A 16,998-nucleotide genomic window follows, 5' to 3' on the forward strand; every position below is an offset into this window, starting at 1 on the left:
GGGAGCTGAGAGTTAAGTCCGTTTCTTCACTTTAGTCAGTATGGACGAATTGTCCTAAAACCCATCCTACTGAGGTGAAGGTTCGTCCTGTTGACAGAGCTGTGGGTCACTTCAACTTACAAAGCTCAGCCCTTGAGGTCCATGCTTACTGGAACCAACTGATCAACACACCAAAACAATGCGGATTCTCCCTTAGTAAAACACTGACCCCACACCCTCCTCACCCCATACAAACTTCCCAAGCTTGTTTGAACATATAGTCTCCATTTCTCACACCTTTCCTTAACCCTGAACTTGGGCTACCAGCTATTGAAAATCTCATTTATAAAATAAATGCCTAATGAGGTAAAATTTTTATTTATTATCTTTTATTAATAAGTTTTCTTGGCACATCTATACAAATTATTCTTCAGGAACAAATGACAAATTTGGAAAGTAATCTGGAGAGGGGAAGAGTAAAGACCGGGAAGAATGCTGAGAATCAGGGGTATCTGACATAGATGTTTGATCTGGACGGGTTCTTCTTTTTTTATTTAAGTGTATGAATGTATTGCCTGCGTGTATAAGTGTACCAGTGTTGTGCAACGCCTGAGGAAGTCAGAAGGATATTGGATTCCCCTGAAACTGGAGTTGTTAGCGGCCATGTGGGTGCTGGGAATCGAACCCGGGTCCTCTGCAAGAGGAGCCAGTACTCTTAACTGCTGAGCATCTCTCCAGCCCTGAGAGAGCTTTTCTTAAAAACCTTTAAATATTTTTAACTTAAGCTTTTTATCTTACAGTATCAGTACAAGACTTGCAAGATTGTTAAGAAAAATAATGCAATATAAAAATGTGTAACAGCAAAGCTATCCCTCCCTGCTACACTGTCACACCCACCCAGAGGGAACCAAGGCTACAAGTGCCATTAAACTTTCCCTGTCTGTCTCCAGGAGCCCTACCACTCACTAAAACTCCTCTGGTTAAAATCACCAGTAACCCTGTCAAATCCACGAATTCTTTCTTCCCTCCTTATTTAATCAGCCAACAGCAGGGAGTGCAATCTGCCACTCTCTCGATACCTCCCTTCTGTCTCTTCACCACCTGGTCTGCATTTTCCTTCCCTTCCTTGCCGGTTCCTCTTCCCCCAACCAACCCCTAGACCGGAGCGCCTTTGGGTTAATCCTAAGCCTTCTCCATGCTTTACAATGTGATCTTGTCTTGTCTCTGTATTTAAATAACACAGTAACGATTCCCAAACTTCTAACTCACATCTTTCCTGTGAGTGTAAGGTTCAAATAGCTCATACTATACCCCACATCGCCACTTAATGACAACTGAACATGTTCCACATTATTCTTCCCCAAACCCATCCTATGCAACCTACTCTCCTCATTGAAAAATGGTGCCAGTTGTTCAGATTTGAAATCAAGAATCATCCTTGATATGCCCCTTTCCCTCAACACACAAATCTTTAGCCTGTCCTCACCAAGGATGTTCTACTTTCCAGGTACTTTCCAAACAAAACACACTTTCCCATCTCCACAGTCTCCACTCTTGTCCAGACTGCCTCTCTCAACTGACCTACTGCTACAGATGTCTCTCTGTTGCCTGTTCTACATCAGCTCCATTAATTTGCCCCCCACAAAATGGAAACAGGCTTCCTTAATCAGAACCAGGCCACTTTCCAGTACAAGACCCTAAAGTGACTCCTCCCTCCCTCACTGAACCCATTTTTCTCTCAGGTTCCCTCTGCAGGCATTTTGTTCTCAGGCCTTTGCTTTAGCATTCTGAGCTCTCGCCCCATTTTCATACAGTTAGCGCCCCTTTGACCCTTAGGTTCCCATTTAAGTGACCACCAAATCCACAGCGGCCCTTCAGCCAATCTCAGGCGCACGCCTTGTTTATTTTATTCAGAGCCCTTCTCCTTTTGCAGTGTATGTGTTTATTTCCTTTCATTTTCTACCTCATAAAGACAAAGGCACAACTCCCTAGGCCCTGCTACCTTCCAGTGTTTAAAACGAGATTTGGCACATGGTAAATTCTCTAAAACCAATAGACAGGATGAATGAAAATGGTTTTTCTCCACCCTACTCCCACCAATGAATTCGTACAGCATTTCTGATGGACGGTGGAAACCCACTGACAGCTGCCTATGGACTGTAGTGAGGTGTGCAGCTGGACATGTGAGCAGAGGCAGCTCCAACAGTGCCCAGATGCCCTGTTGTTCCTCCTCCTGAGGCGTCTAAAGCAACAGTACCAAGGTCAGTGCTTCCAACATAATCAAACCCAGAGATTATCAAAGAACATGCCACCCATGATTCATATTATTTATATTTTATCTCAATCGTTTCAGGTATTTAAATTAGTTATATGTACATTAGACTTTGGAATTCAGGGCTGGAGAGATGACTTAGTGGTTAAGAGCACTGGCTGCTCTTGCAAAGGACCTGGGTTCAAGTCCCAGCATCTACATGGCAGCTAACAACCATTTGTAACTCCAGTTCCAGGGGATCTGACATCCTCTTCTGACCCCTGCACAACACAGGTACACTTATACACCCTGTTATGCAGACAATACACTCAAACACATAAAATAAAAATAAATAATATTTTAAGAAAAACTTTGGAGTTGAAGTAGATATACTTCTATAAAACTTGAGGGTTTATAAGCAGACAGCATGCATGCATATGATTGCTTTTTACTGTACTCTAAATGATTTTCTTCTTAGAGACCAACTTCAGACTCATCTACTACTTTAATTGGGATGAGCTGGGCATGGTGGTGCACGCCTTTAATCCCAGCATTTGGGAGGCAGAGGCAGGTGGATCTCTGTAAGTTCAAGGCCACCCTGGTCTACATAGTGAGTTCCAGGACAGCTGGGGCTACAGGGAGACCCTGCCTCAAAAAGACCAAAATAAAGTATCTAATACTTAATTGGGATGAAAGACAATATCCTATTTAAAAACATACTTGCAAGTGCGTTCCATTCACACTTACATATAATCAGAAAGAAACACACACACACACACACACACACACACACGCACATGCACGCATGCATGCACCTGCAGTAGGAAAGACTCAGGGTGTCATCTACGCCCTAATTTAGCAGAACCTATTAGAGAGATGATCTTCAATGGTGCAGAATTAACATGGACACACTTCCCAGTACAGTCTGAGCAGATGATTTATGGGTCTTTCTTTTGTGACCTCAACCAAGGCGAATGAAGAAACCTTTATTAAACCTCTCTAGAGCCTTAATAAAGCTCTAATGTTTTACCTCAACTTCTTTATGAAGATCTAGAAGTAACGACAGCAGGGTATTAGGGTATTCAAGGGTTTAACTGTGACGGCTTGACCAGAGGAGCCAGTACAGCTTCTCTGAACAACTCCTCTGAAGAAATGGGATAATGTGCAGAGTCCATGGGCACACACACGGGCATACTATGTGTTAACATTCACACTGCATTGCTAAGTGACAGCTAAGGTGCCCCTTGCCTGTCTTTTGCTTTAGACTGACTTCCCAAGGACAGAACAAGAATTTTGGAAAATGGAACAAAGATAAGAATAGTGGTCATGTGGCTTAGCTGGAAGTGAGTTGGGATCTTGGCAGGGAGAGGGCACCTGTGGCTCAATGCAGGCAGGCATCAAGTGCACAGACACTCACACTCCACCTTTTATGATTACAAAAAGCCATGTCTCTTAAAACAAAATTTAAAGCCACAGAAGATGCTCAGGAACCCAAGTATGCCCTGCATGGTGCTCTCAGAGCCTTCCACTTGGGAGATGTCACCATCATGTTTATAACCCTAACAATACCTCTGTTCTATACCATGCATTTAGTCAGCACCGAACATGAACCGGGAATGGGCAAGGCCACCTCTATAAGCACAAGTCAGGGTTTACGTAATACAAATCAAGAGACCGCACTTGTAGAAACGGAAAAAATTTCACCACTCTTCACAGCCCAATGAGAGTGACACTCAGAATGGCTTTTCCTCCAGGAAGGTAATGGCTATGCCCAGAACTGGATCTCTTTTTACTCATTCCATCATCCATCACCATCCTTGTAACGGCAGGCAAAGCACCGAGGAAGGGAAGATAGGGGAGAAACTGGAGAGCAGGTTAGGAGGGCACATTAGGCACCTATTGTCTCTTCTGTCCTTTTACCCTAAAAGACAGAGTAGAGCAGGAAGCCAAAAGCAGTGTACAGTTGGCCAATAAAATGTCCCCCTGGAGCCCACACACAGAAAAGCAGGCCAGGGCCACCCCAACTCCCTCCTGACTAGCCTTCTCAATGAAGATATCTAAAGTTCTAAACCAATTAGATTCCTGACTGTAGATGTCCTGGGTCCTCTTACTTCTTTTTCTAACTTCGTTTATTCAGTAAGGCAATGCTATGCCAGCTGATACTGGAGCAGCTGTACCCCCATAAGAAGCGAGGCAGAGAAGGCCACCTACTTGGGTACAGAAGTTGCTAAGCACATTCACTGCCCAAGAAGCAGAGGTCTTGGGTGAGTTTCCATCATCTGAGAATATTTTTGTGCATTTGAGTACCAGCATAGATAAAATGATAGGAGCGAAAGCATATATGATTAAATTTTCTTTCGTTCTTGAATGTATATAAAATGGGGGTTCAAACTTCAACATGGGGATCAGCATTCAAGAGTTTAATAAAGCTCCACAAGTATATGTTATATGGCATATGCTACAAATGAGTAAATGGCAAGCAGTGAAGTCTCCATTAACATGATCAAATGAACATGAAAATATATCATACAACACTTATCACTTAAAACGATTTATAAAGTAAGTCATTAAATACATAGTATTTATGTGTTTACAAAAATGGACATTTGTAGGCCCATATCCCCTTTATACAGGGAGCATTTCTATTATTTAATAGGTTCCGTAGGAGTTTACAAAGTACTCACCAGACAATGTAGAAATATATTTTCAGAGATAAGAGAAATAATTTGGGAAATTAAGAATTATTTAAGAATTAAGAATTATTCTTAATTCTTAAAAATTAAGAATTAAGTTAATTTTTTTTCTTCAAATCATTTGAGAGGTAAAAACAGACAGACCTTAAGCTTGCTGAGAGAGTAATTAATGATTTGAAATTCTGAGTATTAGTCTTGGCTCTGGGAGCTCTGGAAGTAACCTTTGTTAAAGCATTTTATAACAACTGAGTTTTAGTTTCTTCCACTGTAATGAGAGGGCTCAATTAGATGAACTCTAACATACATGTAATTGTAAGGTGTCTCAGTGGGTAAAGAACCTGCCACACAAGCACGAGGACCTGAGTTTGGAGCTCTAACACATATAAAGGCATATATAGAGATACATAAAGACACAGTCCAATAAAGAGGAAGAAGTACCACACTGACCCCGGCCTTCACACATCCACACACATGCACATGTGCACCCGCATGCACAGGAACATGCACACACATCACATGTACAAATACAAGTGCTTCTGTCTTTGTAGTATGTGATTTCTAATGTCAATGACTGCAATGTCTAAAATGTCAATTTTCTAGCCTTTATTTTTCCAACTCTGATCCTGAGATTTAGGTACCTGGCCACCAGGGGGCACTGGTTCCATTAATACCTAATTGAGTTTGTTTTTTGTGGAAAAACGCTAGTTGCCTTCCAATATCCACTGTTCTGTTTCAAAATTTTAGCTGGGCACACTTTTTTTTTCCTAGAACTGAAACATCTCAAACTTCTTTGCAACTACGTCTTATTCATGTCAGTGGATGTAACACATGCCGTCTCCTAGCACACAGCTCTGGAAGCTAGCTGAAACGCACGCCCCATTCTCACTGTTTCCTACTGCCACCTCCCTGTGAGCTCAAGAATGGATATAATGTGGCCCAAACCCCAGCAGCCATATGAGACCGTGAAGTTGTGCTGGGATGGAAGCCATGTGTTCCCAAAACAACAAAGGACCTAAGATCCCTTGCTCCCAGGGACACTGAGAAGGCTCTAGAACAGACTAGACCCCTGTGTTTTCTTACGATCTTCTTTAAGCCATGGACATTTTGATCCTACTTTTCCTGTTGTTCAGAGCTGACCCAACACTGAAAAAAACGGGCTGTTTTGATTTTAGTTTGTTGTTGTTGTTGTTTTGTTTTTTGAGAAGGGTAAGGGCTGGCCTCAAACTTGATCATCCTGTCTGAGTGCTGGGGACTGCATCTGGCCTGGATTAATTCTGTAAGATGAAAATAACTATCACAATAGCAAGACACAGAAAACAGTGGCAGGCATATTATGCCACTGATTCTGCTGTAAGAAGGAAGTGATTTTCTACTTTGTTTTTCATAAGGAATAATGCTGTTATTTTCCAAGACAGTTTTCTAACAAGCAGTGAAGAGCTCATTATTTGTAGGTAACCTAAAATTGATCCACCTCAGTATGAGCAATGCTCAGCAACACTCAGTAACAGCCACTGTTAAGATTCCTCAAAACCACAACTCTTAGAGCAAAATTTAAACCTGTGCAAGTGACTTTATTACCTAGAATAACAAATTCAATACTGTACTTAGGCATCTGAAGTATTAAAAATTGTATACACATTAAGGGTGAAATGGTTATAGTAAAACATTGTCATTTATGGTATCAAGTTTATATATAGCTTGACCTGTGACAGCTGTGGCACATAATATGAAGACAGGCATTACCAAATAATAAATGGATATGGCCTTCCTGAAAGAATCTAAGCTGTTCATATCATATTAACAGCTGTTTGGCTCATTAGCAGCTCAGTAGAGTAAGCCTACAAAGCAAAATTCCCATAATGCTGGGCCAGTGTGCCATGTCACACCCTCTAAAAAGCTGATGGGGTGCCCTCCCCATTTTAAGCCACCAGGCATGGGTGGCTGCTTTCCAGGACCTGTCTCAATGCAAACTTCTCATAATCTTAAACAAGACCATTTCCTCAGAAAAAAGTCAGAGAACCCAGGGAAGGTTCAGCCCAGAACTGAGGGTCCTTAGACGATGATCTACAGGTTGTCTCCTTGGGCCTTTCATGATGGGAATTTTACATAGCTACCTGACAGGGCTCACTCAGTTCTCAAGGCTGCTTTGATATTTATACATTATGGGTTATATATCTCCAGGTTTATGCGCAGTGATATGTTTTAGACATGGAAGAGAAAGTATGTACAGTGGCACAGACCTGGACCACATAATTTATTTCTCTACTGTAAAGCAGCCAAAAAACAAAGACTTTTACCATCCTTTTGGGTTACATTATTTTAACTGCTGATATGCAGAGAAAGGGACAGGACACAGACATGTGGACTATCAGTATGTGTATTAGACCCTCAATTCAGAAAGGCATGGCACAGAAATTCTAAAGCATGGAAGAAATCTATTTATGCAAATATGTCACTGTACAGTTGGAGAGATGATTCAGCAGTTAAGAGCACTTACTGCTCTTCCAAAAGACCCGCGTTAGGTTCCCAGCACCCACAAGGCTCTCTTCTGGCCTCCATGAGCACAGGTACATGCATGTGTACTTACATACATGTAGGACTCATACACATAAAATAAAATCTTTTTTAAAAAAAGAATGCTACTGTAAGTTGCTGGGTGTGGTGGCTCACACCTTTAGTCCCAGCACTCTGGAGGCAGAGGCAGGTGGATCTCTATGAGTTCAAGGCCAGCCTGGTCTACCTAGGGAGTTTCAGGCCAGCTGGGGCTACAGGGTTCAAAAAGACGAGAGAGAGAGAGAGAGAGAGAGAGAGAGAGAGAGAGAGCACCAGAATGCCACTGTAGAATATAAACACAAATGCTTAAGCAATAAATGGAACTAACTGCACTTCAGGTAATTTCCTCATTGTCTACAGAAGTACATGGAGACCTCAAAAAGATTCCTTGAAAACGTTCTCCCTCTCACTCTTCCCTAAGCAATTAAAATCTTTTTTAAAGAAATTAGATTTTATTACTTATTTTTATTTATTTGTGTGCATGCTATAGTGTATGTGCAGAGGTCAGAGGACAACTTGTAAGAATTGATTCTTTCCTTCCATCCTGTGGGTTCCAGGGATCAAATTCAGATCATCAGTCTTACTGGTAGTACATACCTTTACCACGGAGTCTTCTTGACTCATTCCTAATCAAATTTTAACCAATGCCCAATTACATAAACCCAGTGCTACAGAAAACACTATCAGTAGTTCAGCTTTAGCTCACAAGGATATGAACAGGCCAGTGCTCTGAAGCTGTGTGTCCCACAAGCTAGGAGAAGTTCTGGAGTACTGAAATGCTCATTAGTATCTGAGAATACACTCTCCGAATAGCAGGGCCCAGATGCTAGCAACCACAAATTACTTATTACCAAGGTCATAAAAACCTAAGTTAAGGAATCTGAAATCTAATTTAAGAAAAAAGAAAAATCCCACTACCCTGACCCCCAAGACACACTTGTAAACTCAAACAACGTCTGGGTACAAAGCAAACCACTGTGAAAATGGAATGGTCGTGGTGTCCAAGGAAAAAATCCTACCAAGTATAAAAGAAGAGTAATACAGGTAACGAAATCTATGCTAGATATTTAAAATCCTCACAATTTTCCTACTCCAAGTAAGTTGGTTTTTGTCCATAAAATATGGATACTTGAATTCTTCTAATTTATTCTGTCTTCTATAAAATGCAGACACTGTTGTGAACAGAGCTTACTCTGAATACAGGCAGTTACCCGTTCATTTTCAGGTCTATGAATTTTGTCTTTCATTTTAGCCTGAGAAAAGAACCAATCTCTCAGCTGGCTGAACCACAAGACCCTGAGAAACCAGAAAGCACATTCTAGCTCTGCTCCACTTCTTTGTTCCACCCTGCTCAGCTGCAACACACTACTCCATTCACCCGTTACAGGCCAAAGGCAGCCTCATCACACAAAATACTGAACACGTGAGGCTGACTTAGCCTCTTGAATTGACTCTTAATTCCACAGAAATGAAAAAGCAGAAGCATACTCTTAAGTGACAGGAGGTGGTAAAATGGTCAGGTAATTATAGAAATGTTCATCCCTCCAGGCCCTCCACAACCTCTGCCCCCAAGAGGGCTTCTCGAAAGCCCTGGCCAGGATGGTCTCATACACAGCAGCACCTTTCCTTTGACCATGGCAACAGCATCCTTGGGTCTTTTGGTCTTTCCAGATCTTTGTGTTTCAACGCTGCAGCCTGACTACCTTTTCCAGGGGCAGTGCCCACACCTAGAATGTCTGCATCCAAATGGTACCCCAGTGTTACACATACTGTATTTATTGACAGACTAAAAGTTCTCTATTACATCACTTAGTTGAAAAAAGAAACATTACCAGAAATACATGTAGGTTTTCTGGCAGATAACATATCTCCAAATCTGTTTCATAAATGGAATTGCTAATGCTTAAAGGCACAGTTCCAGGTTCTGAAACATGAGCACAAAAGGAGCAGCACATTCACACCTGTAAGCCAGTGTGTTAGTACGGGCTTCTCTTTAATTATTTGCCACCAGGGCAGAGGTGTGGCTTGGGGGTGGTGGAGCACTTGTCTAGCATGCCTGAAGCCTTGGGTTCGGGTTCAATCCACTCATGGAAAGCCAAGTACAGAGGAATTCTCCTATTTTTCAATGATATAGGTGAGGCACTGGCAGCAGCCAGGCACGCTGTCACCTGGAAAGTTCAGGTTGCTCTGTACACAGCTGATGGATTTCTACTCCACACAAGCACTTGTCTCGTTTGCAACTGAAAAGAATACATTATTAGGTAGCACTAGTTTACCATCTCCAAAGAACAGTACTCTTATGGGAACAGGAAAAAACAGGGTCCTAACATGAGAAGCAACCCAGTCTTCCTCATGACAGATAAGCATTAGCTTTCCTAGCAGAAGCCACCTTCCTGGCACCTGGCACCACTACAGGAATGCCTTCATCCTCTAAATTCCAAAGGTGACTGTATACTTGGTAAAGCTGTGCAACTGAGGAAAGAGGAATAAAGCCTTTTTCTTTACAAGGGGAAGATACACTTTCTTGGGAAATTTTGCTTAATACAAGGACAGTTAAGGTCAAGATGTTGAAAGCAGAAGAGGGGACACCTGCTGGGTGCGGCCGGGGTGTCCTTGCCAATACAGATAGGACAGACACATCTGTCCTCATGGGGGATGCTGAGAACTATACTAAATCTTCTACACACATTCATTAATCCCTCCATTAATAAACCATGGTACTGCCATACAGGGGCTATGAGCCATGCTATGAACATGTAAGGCAACAGCCCCACACAGGCACCCTCCAGACAGAAGCATACCTTACAAGTGAAGTGGAATGTCTAAACAAGCCAAACCACAGGAATGCTAGCTGTTCCAATTGAACAAAACAGGTTGAAGTCCATCTATGTATTATCTCAGTAATCCTAAAGGAATCCTGAAAACTGGTAACAGCTCTATTTTACAGTTGAAAACATGGTGGCAGAAAGGCTACATGACCTGCCCAATGTCACTCAACAAGTGTAGGGCAATTTTATGTCTGTCTGATGGGGATTTGACATAAGCCCAATGCTTCTGATTTTACATACCACCTACACATATGATAATCCAGCAAACTTTTTTCTTAATGGCCCAAACATACTAAATATTTTAGGATATTCATATAATGAGTCATGTAGACTGTGGCACAACCAGTTAAAATACTATAGCAGTCATGGACAGTATACAAAAACATGAGCATGGATGCTCTCCAATGAAGCAGAAAGCTGATACCTAATATAGACCAGGGGTTGGTAATCATAATCTTGGACCAAACCCAGCCTTTACCTGCTTTTGTAAATAAAAGTTTTATTTATGACCCACATCTAGCCCATCAATTAGACTAGCTCATCCTTGGGAGCATGGAAGATGCTTGAATTCAAGATCTGTTGCAATCTTCCCCAACAATGCTCTGATTCCTGATCTGTGACCTATGTACTCCAGCTATCCAGGTAGGAGTGTCTGACCTCTCATTGCAAAGAACAGACATTCTTCATCATCATCAATCAAACAGCAGTTCAGTTTTTGCAAGACCCAGTATCCTCAGGGAGCTAAACAAACCAAAAGGAGAGTCTTAACCTGAAAAGACAGTGATCAGAGACTGAGTTTGTGGTGCCAGGACAATGTTTAGATGATTCATTCATTCAGATGTGCTATGAGTACCTGCTCTGTACCAGACAGAAACACGTACAAAATTTAGACTGAAAAGAGGGACTCATATGGCACTCGAGAAAACACTTGACACAGAGCAAATCTCCTGAAGACCTGAGCTTGACACTCCCTACCTGCAAGTAAGCAGACAGACAGACAGACAGACAGACAAGCAGCACTGATAGCTGAGACAAAGAACTCTGGCTTCCTGTCAAGGATAGCAGTCATGGGAGCAGAACCTGTAAGATACAAGGGCAATAACTATGCCAAGCCTACCACTGAATCCTAAGCACCTAGCTCAATGCCAGGAAACAGCAGGCGCTCCAAACATAGTTGCTGTCTATGTTACTATGGATCACCTCCAAGGCCTTTGACAAGGTAGATTGTGAACAGGTCAGCCTGAAAATCAGAATTTCCTGACTCTCGTGTTAAATGAGATCAATTTCCCCATACCTGGATTGTCTGATAATCAGAAGCATCAATTCCCTTCACAGTCACCTCTCGGAAAACTCTGGGCTCCAGTTCCTCTTTGGTAAGATCACAGTGATAAATGATGCCTAGAAGGGAAGGAAACCTCAGGTTAGTCTACAAGACTCATGAGATGCAAGGGCCACAAGGACAGTAGGTACAGTCAGCAGATGACAAAAATGGCCAGGGGAGCAACAGGCAGGTACCCTGGTAGGTGTGTCAGGTGTGATGCAGACAGTCTGCCATGGGCAGCATCCTGGAGGAGCTCATCTTCATCAGGAGCACCACACACTGCCTCCCTTTTCACAACACTACGATGGCTAATCTTCAGTGTCAGTTTGATCGCATTTGCAATCACCGAGGATACATGCCCCTGGGCATGTTTATGAAAATATTTCCAGAGAGGTTTAATTGAGAAACCTGCCCACCTCTGACTGTGGGCAGCACCATCCCATGGACTGGGGGTCACAGAATGAAAGGGAAAAAGGCATCAGGAATCATCTCTCTTTGCTACTTGATCTGCCCCATGTGAGCGAGCAGTCTGTCACCAGGCCTCCCCCAGGGGTGGACAAATGCCTCAAACTGTGTTCCTCCCTTCCTTGCTGTCCACACATATTTTGTCACCGCTATAAGAAACGTAACTAATAACAACACTAAGCACAGCCTGCACTGTAGAAGATTCTAATGCATTCTGTAAGCATGAGAAAAGGTAGAATACCGAACAGAACTCAACAGGCTTTCTCTAAGGTCGCTTAGGAATGCCAGTAAAAGAAGAAGGTAAACTCAACCGAAATCTTTTACCTGAAAGGCCACTAACGCAAAACACCCATGAGCTGCCCAAGGTCAACCATCAGCCAGGGGTCTTCTGAGCTGCCGCGGGGGCCTCTGCTACACTCACCCATGCATGCACACACGGCAACAATTGGGAACCAAAGATGACCACCAGCTGTTTCAGAACCACTTTCTCAACTTTGACTATCCCAGTAATTGTGTACAACATAAAACAATCAATATATACACCAAAAATTTTAAGGAAAATCCTACTTCTTGAACTAAATCTCTTAGATATCCTCACTCTTGATATTTAAGAGTTAAATCAAAGAAACAGGAAAGACCAACCTTTTGTGCCGTAAGACAATGAATGCAGTGCTGCAGCTTATGAAGTGAAATTAGTGGCTGGTGTAGAAATAGTACCCACCACATGGTATCTTAAATATAGACTGTCAAACAGAAGGAAAATTGATGTTGTGATCCTAGTGCTTGCTGGAAAACCAGAAGCCAAATGGGACTCCCACAGGGCACACGGAAATTGATTGATCATGCATTAAAATGGCAGGTCTGTCTTTCTTCTCAGCCCCTCTGTGTACGTACTTCATGAGTAGCTGAGAAACAATATTCTGCCCCCACTGGAAAGGTGTAATGCACTTAGAACTGTTAACTGTATGACAGCTAGTCTTCATGCACACTACTTCACCTTTCACGCTTACAAACTATCCCAAGGCTATGGTAATGTGCATGATTATCACCAACAGTAAGATGTAGAACACGATAAAGTACTGGATTTCTCAGCTTAAGTTATCCTGGGTATTTGCTGGAATATATATTTGCATGTAATGTGTTATACTCCGTGAACTTGCATCATGATTTAACTGTAACAGATGCACTGAATACTCGGTTTGTCTATATTAATATCATCATGAGAGCCAAAGGAGACATTCAGACATGAGAGGTTATTTTTCTAAGCAGTACCTGGTGCCCACCACAAACACAAAAAAGCATTTGAATCCTTGGGACACAGAAAAAAAGTCTCCAAACATTCCAACAACAACAAAAAAAATGGAATAAAGAGCCTGTGCCAACTGATCACGACTGCCCTGGTCCCACCACAGACTGATCACAACTGATCACGACTGCCCTGGTACCGCCACAGACCGATCACAACTGATCACGACTGCCCTGGTCCCACCACAGACCGATCACAACTGATCACGACTGCCCTGGTCCCACCACAGACCGATCACAACTGATCACGACTGCCCTGGTCCCACCACAGACCGATCACAACTGATCACGACTGCCCTGGTCCCACCACAGACCGATCACAACTGATCACGACTGCCCTGGTCCCACCACAGACCGATCACAACTGATCACGACTGCCCTGGTCCCGCCACAGGCCGATCACAACTGATCACGACTGCCCTGGTCTCGCCACAGACCGATCACAACTGATCACGACTGCCCTGGTCCCACCACAGACCGATCACAACTGATCATGACTGCCCTGGTACCACCACAGACTGAGGAGCAATTAATGATGACAGTTTCAGCAGCCAAAAGCAACAGCTCAGTGAACGCATCCAGCCACCAAAGGACTGGAATGCAAATTCCCTAGTGAAAGATGAGGAGTAGGAGATAGACTACATGCCAGCTTATACAGAATAGTTGGTAGAGCAACTCTCACAGCAGAATGAAGTAAACACACAGACACCGGTACCCTTCAAAACAGGGGTCACATACCTGCCTCGATTCCATGCAAGTGCACACAGATGCTTCCCTGAGGGAGCAGTGAGAACCTTGACGGTACCAGCGACAAATGGATTTTGTCAATACTCTCCATGTATAGAGCCATCTGGGTTAGCCCAAATCAGTGCACTGCACAGTCATACTATAATGTAAACCACTATGACCTAATGATGCATTACATCCCACCTGATTTGCCTCATGTGGGGAAAGGACAGGGAAAGAAGAGTTGGAAGAAAACATTCTGGAATCATGAAAAGCAATAGGCTGGTTAGATGATGTCTAGGAAATAAATTTAAAGATTTAAGGTGAAGGAGAATTCAGTTAAGGTCAGAAGGAGTGTTTGGCCTTAAGATGTTTTCTGACGAAACCACTGCTTTCACAGGGCATTCTAGCAATGGGCAGGGGCAATGGGTGTGGTCCCAGTGTTATCTGAAACTAATGCAGGGAGGGAGAAGAGGGAGAGGGAACAGAACTCTGTAACCCAGGTAGGTATTTTATCTGCTTATAGGGCAGGACTTAATGCTATCTGGGGGAAAAGACCCAAAGCCAAATCCCTTGAAAGTTTTTGTCAGGGACTGGACAGATGGCTCAGCAGCTAAGAGCACTGGCTGTTCTTGCAGAAGACTGGGTTCAGTTCCCAGCACCCACACGGCAGTTAACAACTATCTGTTACTCCAGTTCCAGGGGATCCGATGCCCTCTTCTGTCCTCCACAGGCACTGCACGACACAGGTGCACTTATACACATGCAGGCAATACACTCATATACATTTGAAATAACAAGAAAGAAAAGTTTTTGTCTTTCTCAAATCATGTGTGAAAGGCTTTTTCTTCCCTGCTTCCCAGAGCCATGTCTGGAGGACATTACAAAGCTCAAGTCTGGCTGAGGCTAACGTTGGGCAAACCCAGCTTCACTCAGGTCAACTACAAAGTGACTCGAGCCCCAGGGAACCAGGGCATCATGCTCTAAATTACTATGGCTGCCTATTTTCTCCCAAGTATGACCCAAGGTGCAAAAGTCACAAATGGCTTGGGCTCAAGATGTATCCTTACCATGTACTTCTATGGGAAGCCAAGTTGGCTGGTTGCCCTTGCCAGATATACCACATATTCAGGGCAGGAAGTTAGGAGTGTACTTATTTGTGACCCTGACTTAAAATTTAATGTCTTCTCAGCCGCTGACTGTAGTAGTGAACAGCTAACCTCCAGATGCAGCTCATCTAGGCCACATTACCGTTGTGCCTGAATAAAGAAATGCCCTGACTCTTAGCATTCATTTTAAGGCCAAGAGCTAACCCAAACTGAGTACCTGTTCCTTCAGATGCCTCATGGAACCGTGCTCTCAGGCCAGGCTTTACTCATTCTTTTATTGAACCAGTATCTCCAGCATGAATCAGGGGACTGGAAACTAGGATCTATCCATATCAGAGAATCTTGGCCATTGATTGCTAGGCCTAAAATATCTTACACACACAATTTGAGACAGACTTCTCAATTCTACTCACTGTTTTCAGTAAGAAAGATATGCTGCCTCCAACACTTTAATGTGTTAATCAGGTACACCGACATTCACTATCTTGGGTGGAGGGCAGGGTGGCGGTATCCTGAGGGATGAAGGTCAGGTGCCCAGGCCAAAAGAGGAGCAAATGGCTCAGTGAGCTTGTTTACATTATAAACAGTACTTTTTGGTTGCAAGGTTAGGTAAAGTCTATAGTCCAGATTTTGTCCATATTGCAAAGTCATCACTACATTCAGAGACTGGCATAAGATAGTTTTGAGTGATATGTCCATGTTTGGATATGTGGATATACATGAACAATCCATGCTTTCCTGAGAACTACTTGAATTATTTGATGGCTGTTTTGGCATTTGGTTTTAGAAGACTTGAATCTGGAAATTCCATTCTTTGGCTTTAGATACCAAATTGTATTGAGAGAACAGAAGGGTGGGGAGGGGAGACAGATGAGTAAGAGGAGATGGGGGAGACAAACAGCATTACAGTAACAAAACTTTTCTCAGAAGCTGCCTGCTCATATACAACTAGGAATACACTTCTCTTTACACACTTTACAACCATAATCACAGGCAACATTTCCCTGCTTGACATAGAACCCATCATTTCCACTAGCACAACCAGCCGGTTTTCCCTCAGATAATGATGTGCTTGTTCTTAAATGTCCACGAGGGGTCACTGAAGAAGGTTTTCAGGCCTTTGGGGACTCTGGCTTTCATGAAGAACAGGTGAAACACCCCCACTCTGTTCCTCTTTGTGCTTCATTTAATCCCAGCACTTCAGAGGCAGAGGCAGGCGGATCCCTGTGAGTTCAAGGCCAGCCTAGTCTACACAGTGAGTTCCAGGACAGCTGGGGCTACCAGGAGACCCTGTCTCAAAAAGACCAAAGCAAAACAAAAAAGAGTGTATTTATTTAGGTCCTATGCTGAATTCACTAAACTGTTTTAAACATAAAATTGATAGCATAAAAAAAAAGTAAAATGTTTGGAAGCAGTGTGAGTCTGAGGTATAAACTGTGGGCCTGTGACAGTGGGGATGAGACTCTGTCCTCTGCTCATTGGCTGCTACTGTGCTGAGGCTGTAGAAAAAGCAGGGTGGGGGCACAGGACACTGTGGTGTGGAATTCTTCAACTGCTGGCTCCTGGCTTCTGGCTCTTGGCTTGAGGGCTCTTTTCCTAGCATTTCTCAGGCCTCTGAAAGATGCTTGGAAAAGTAAAACCAGCTGCCCCCTGAGACCTACTTATAGAACATCACTCTTAAGTTTTAATCACTGAGACAGCAACTCATTACTGAGATAAGAAAAGATTTCTTAGCCCATCTGGGACTCAGAGGCTCAAATGAGATGTG

At 43.1% G+C, this 16,998-nt stretch overlaps 1 protein-coding gene across 1 annotated transcript in view; it reads right to left on the reverse strand.

The window, feature by feature from the left end:
• The window catches only part of Prep (prolyl endopeptidase), a 124,795-nt gene that overhangs the window by 30,292 nt on the left and 77,505 nt on the right, over positions 1–16,998 (reverse strand). Inside the window, exon 10 of the mRNA XM_008850296.2 lies at positions 11,599–11,702. Coding sequence (XP_008848518.1) covers positions 11,599–11,702 — 104 coding nt within the window. The remainder of the gene's footprint in view (positions 1–11,598; positions 11,703–16,998) is intronic.

The sequence above is a fragment of the Nannospalax galili genome, unplaced genomic scaffold (genome assembly GCF_000622305.1).
Source record: "Nannospalax galili isolate Female #2095 unplaced genomic scaffold, S.galili_v1.0 scaffold324, whole genome shotgun sequence".
NCBI classification, from domain to species: Eukaryota; Metazoa; Chordata; class Mammalia; order Rodentia; family Spalacidae; genus Nannospalax; species Nannospalax galili.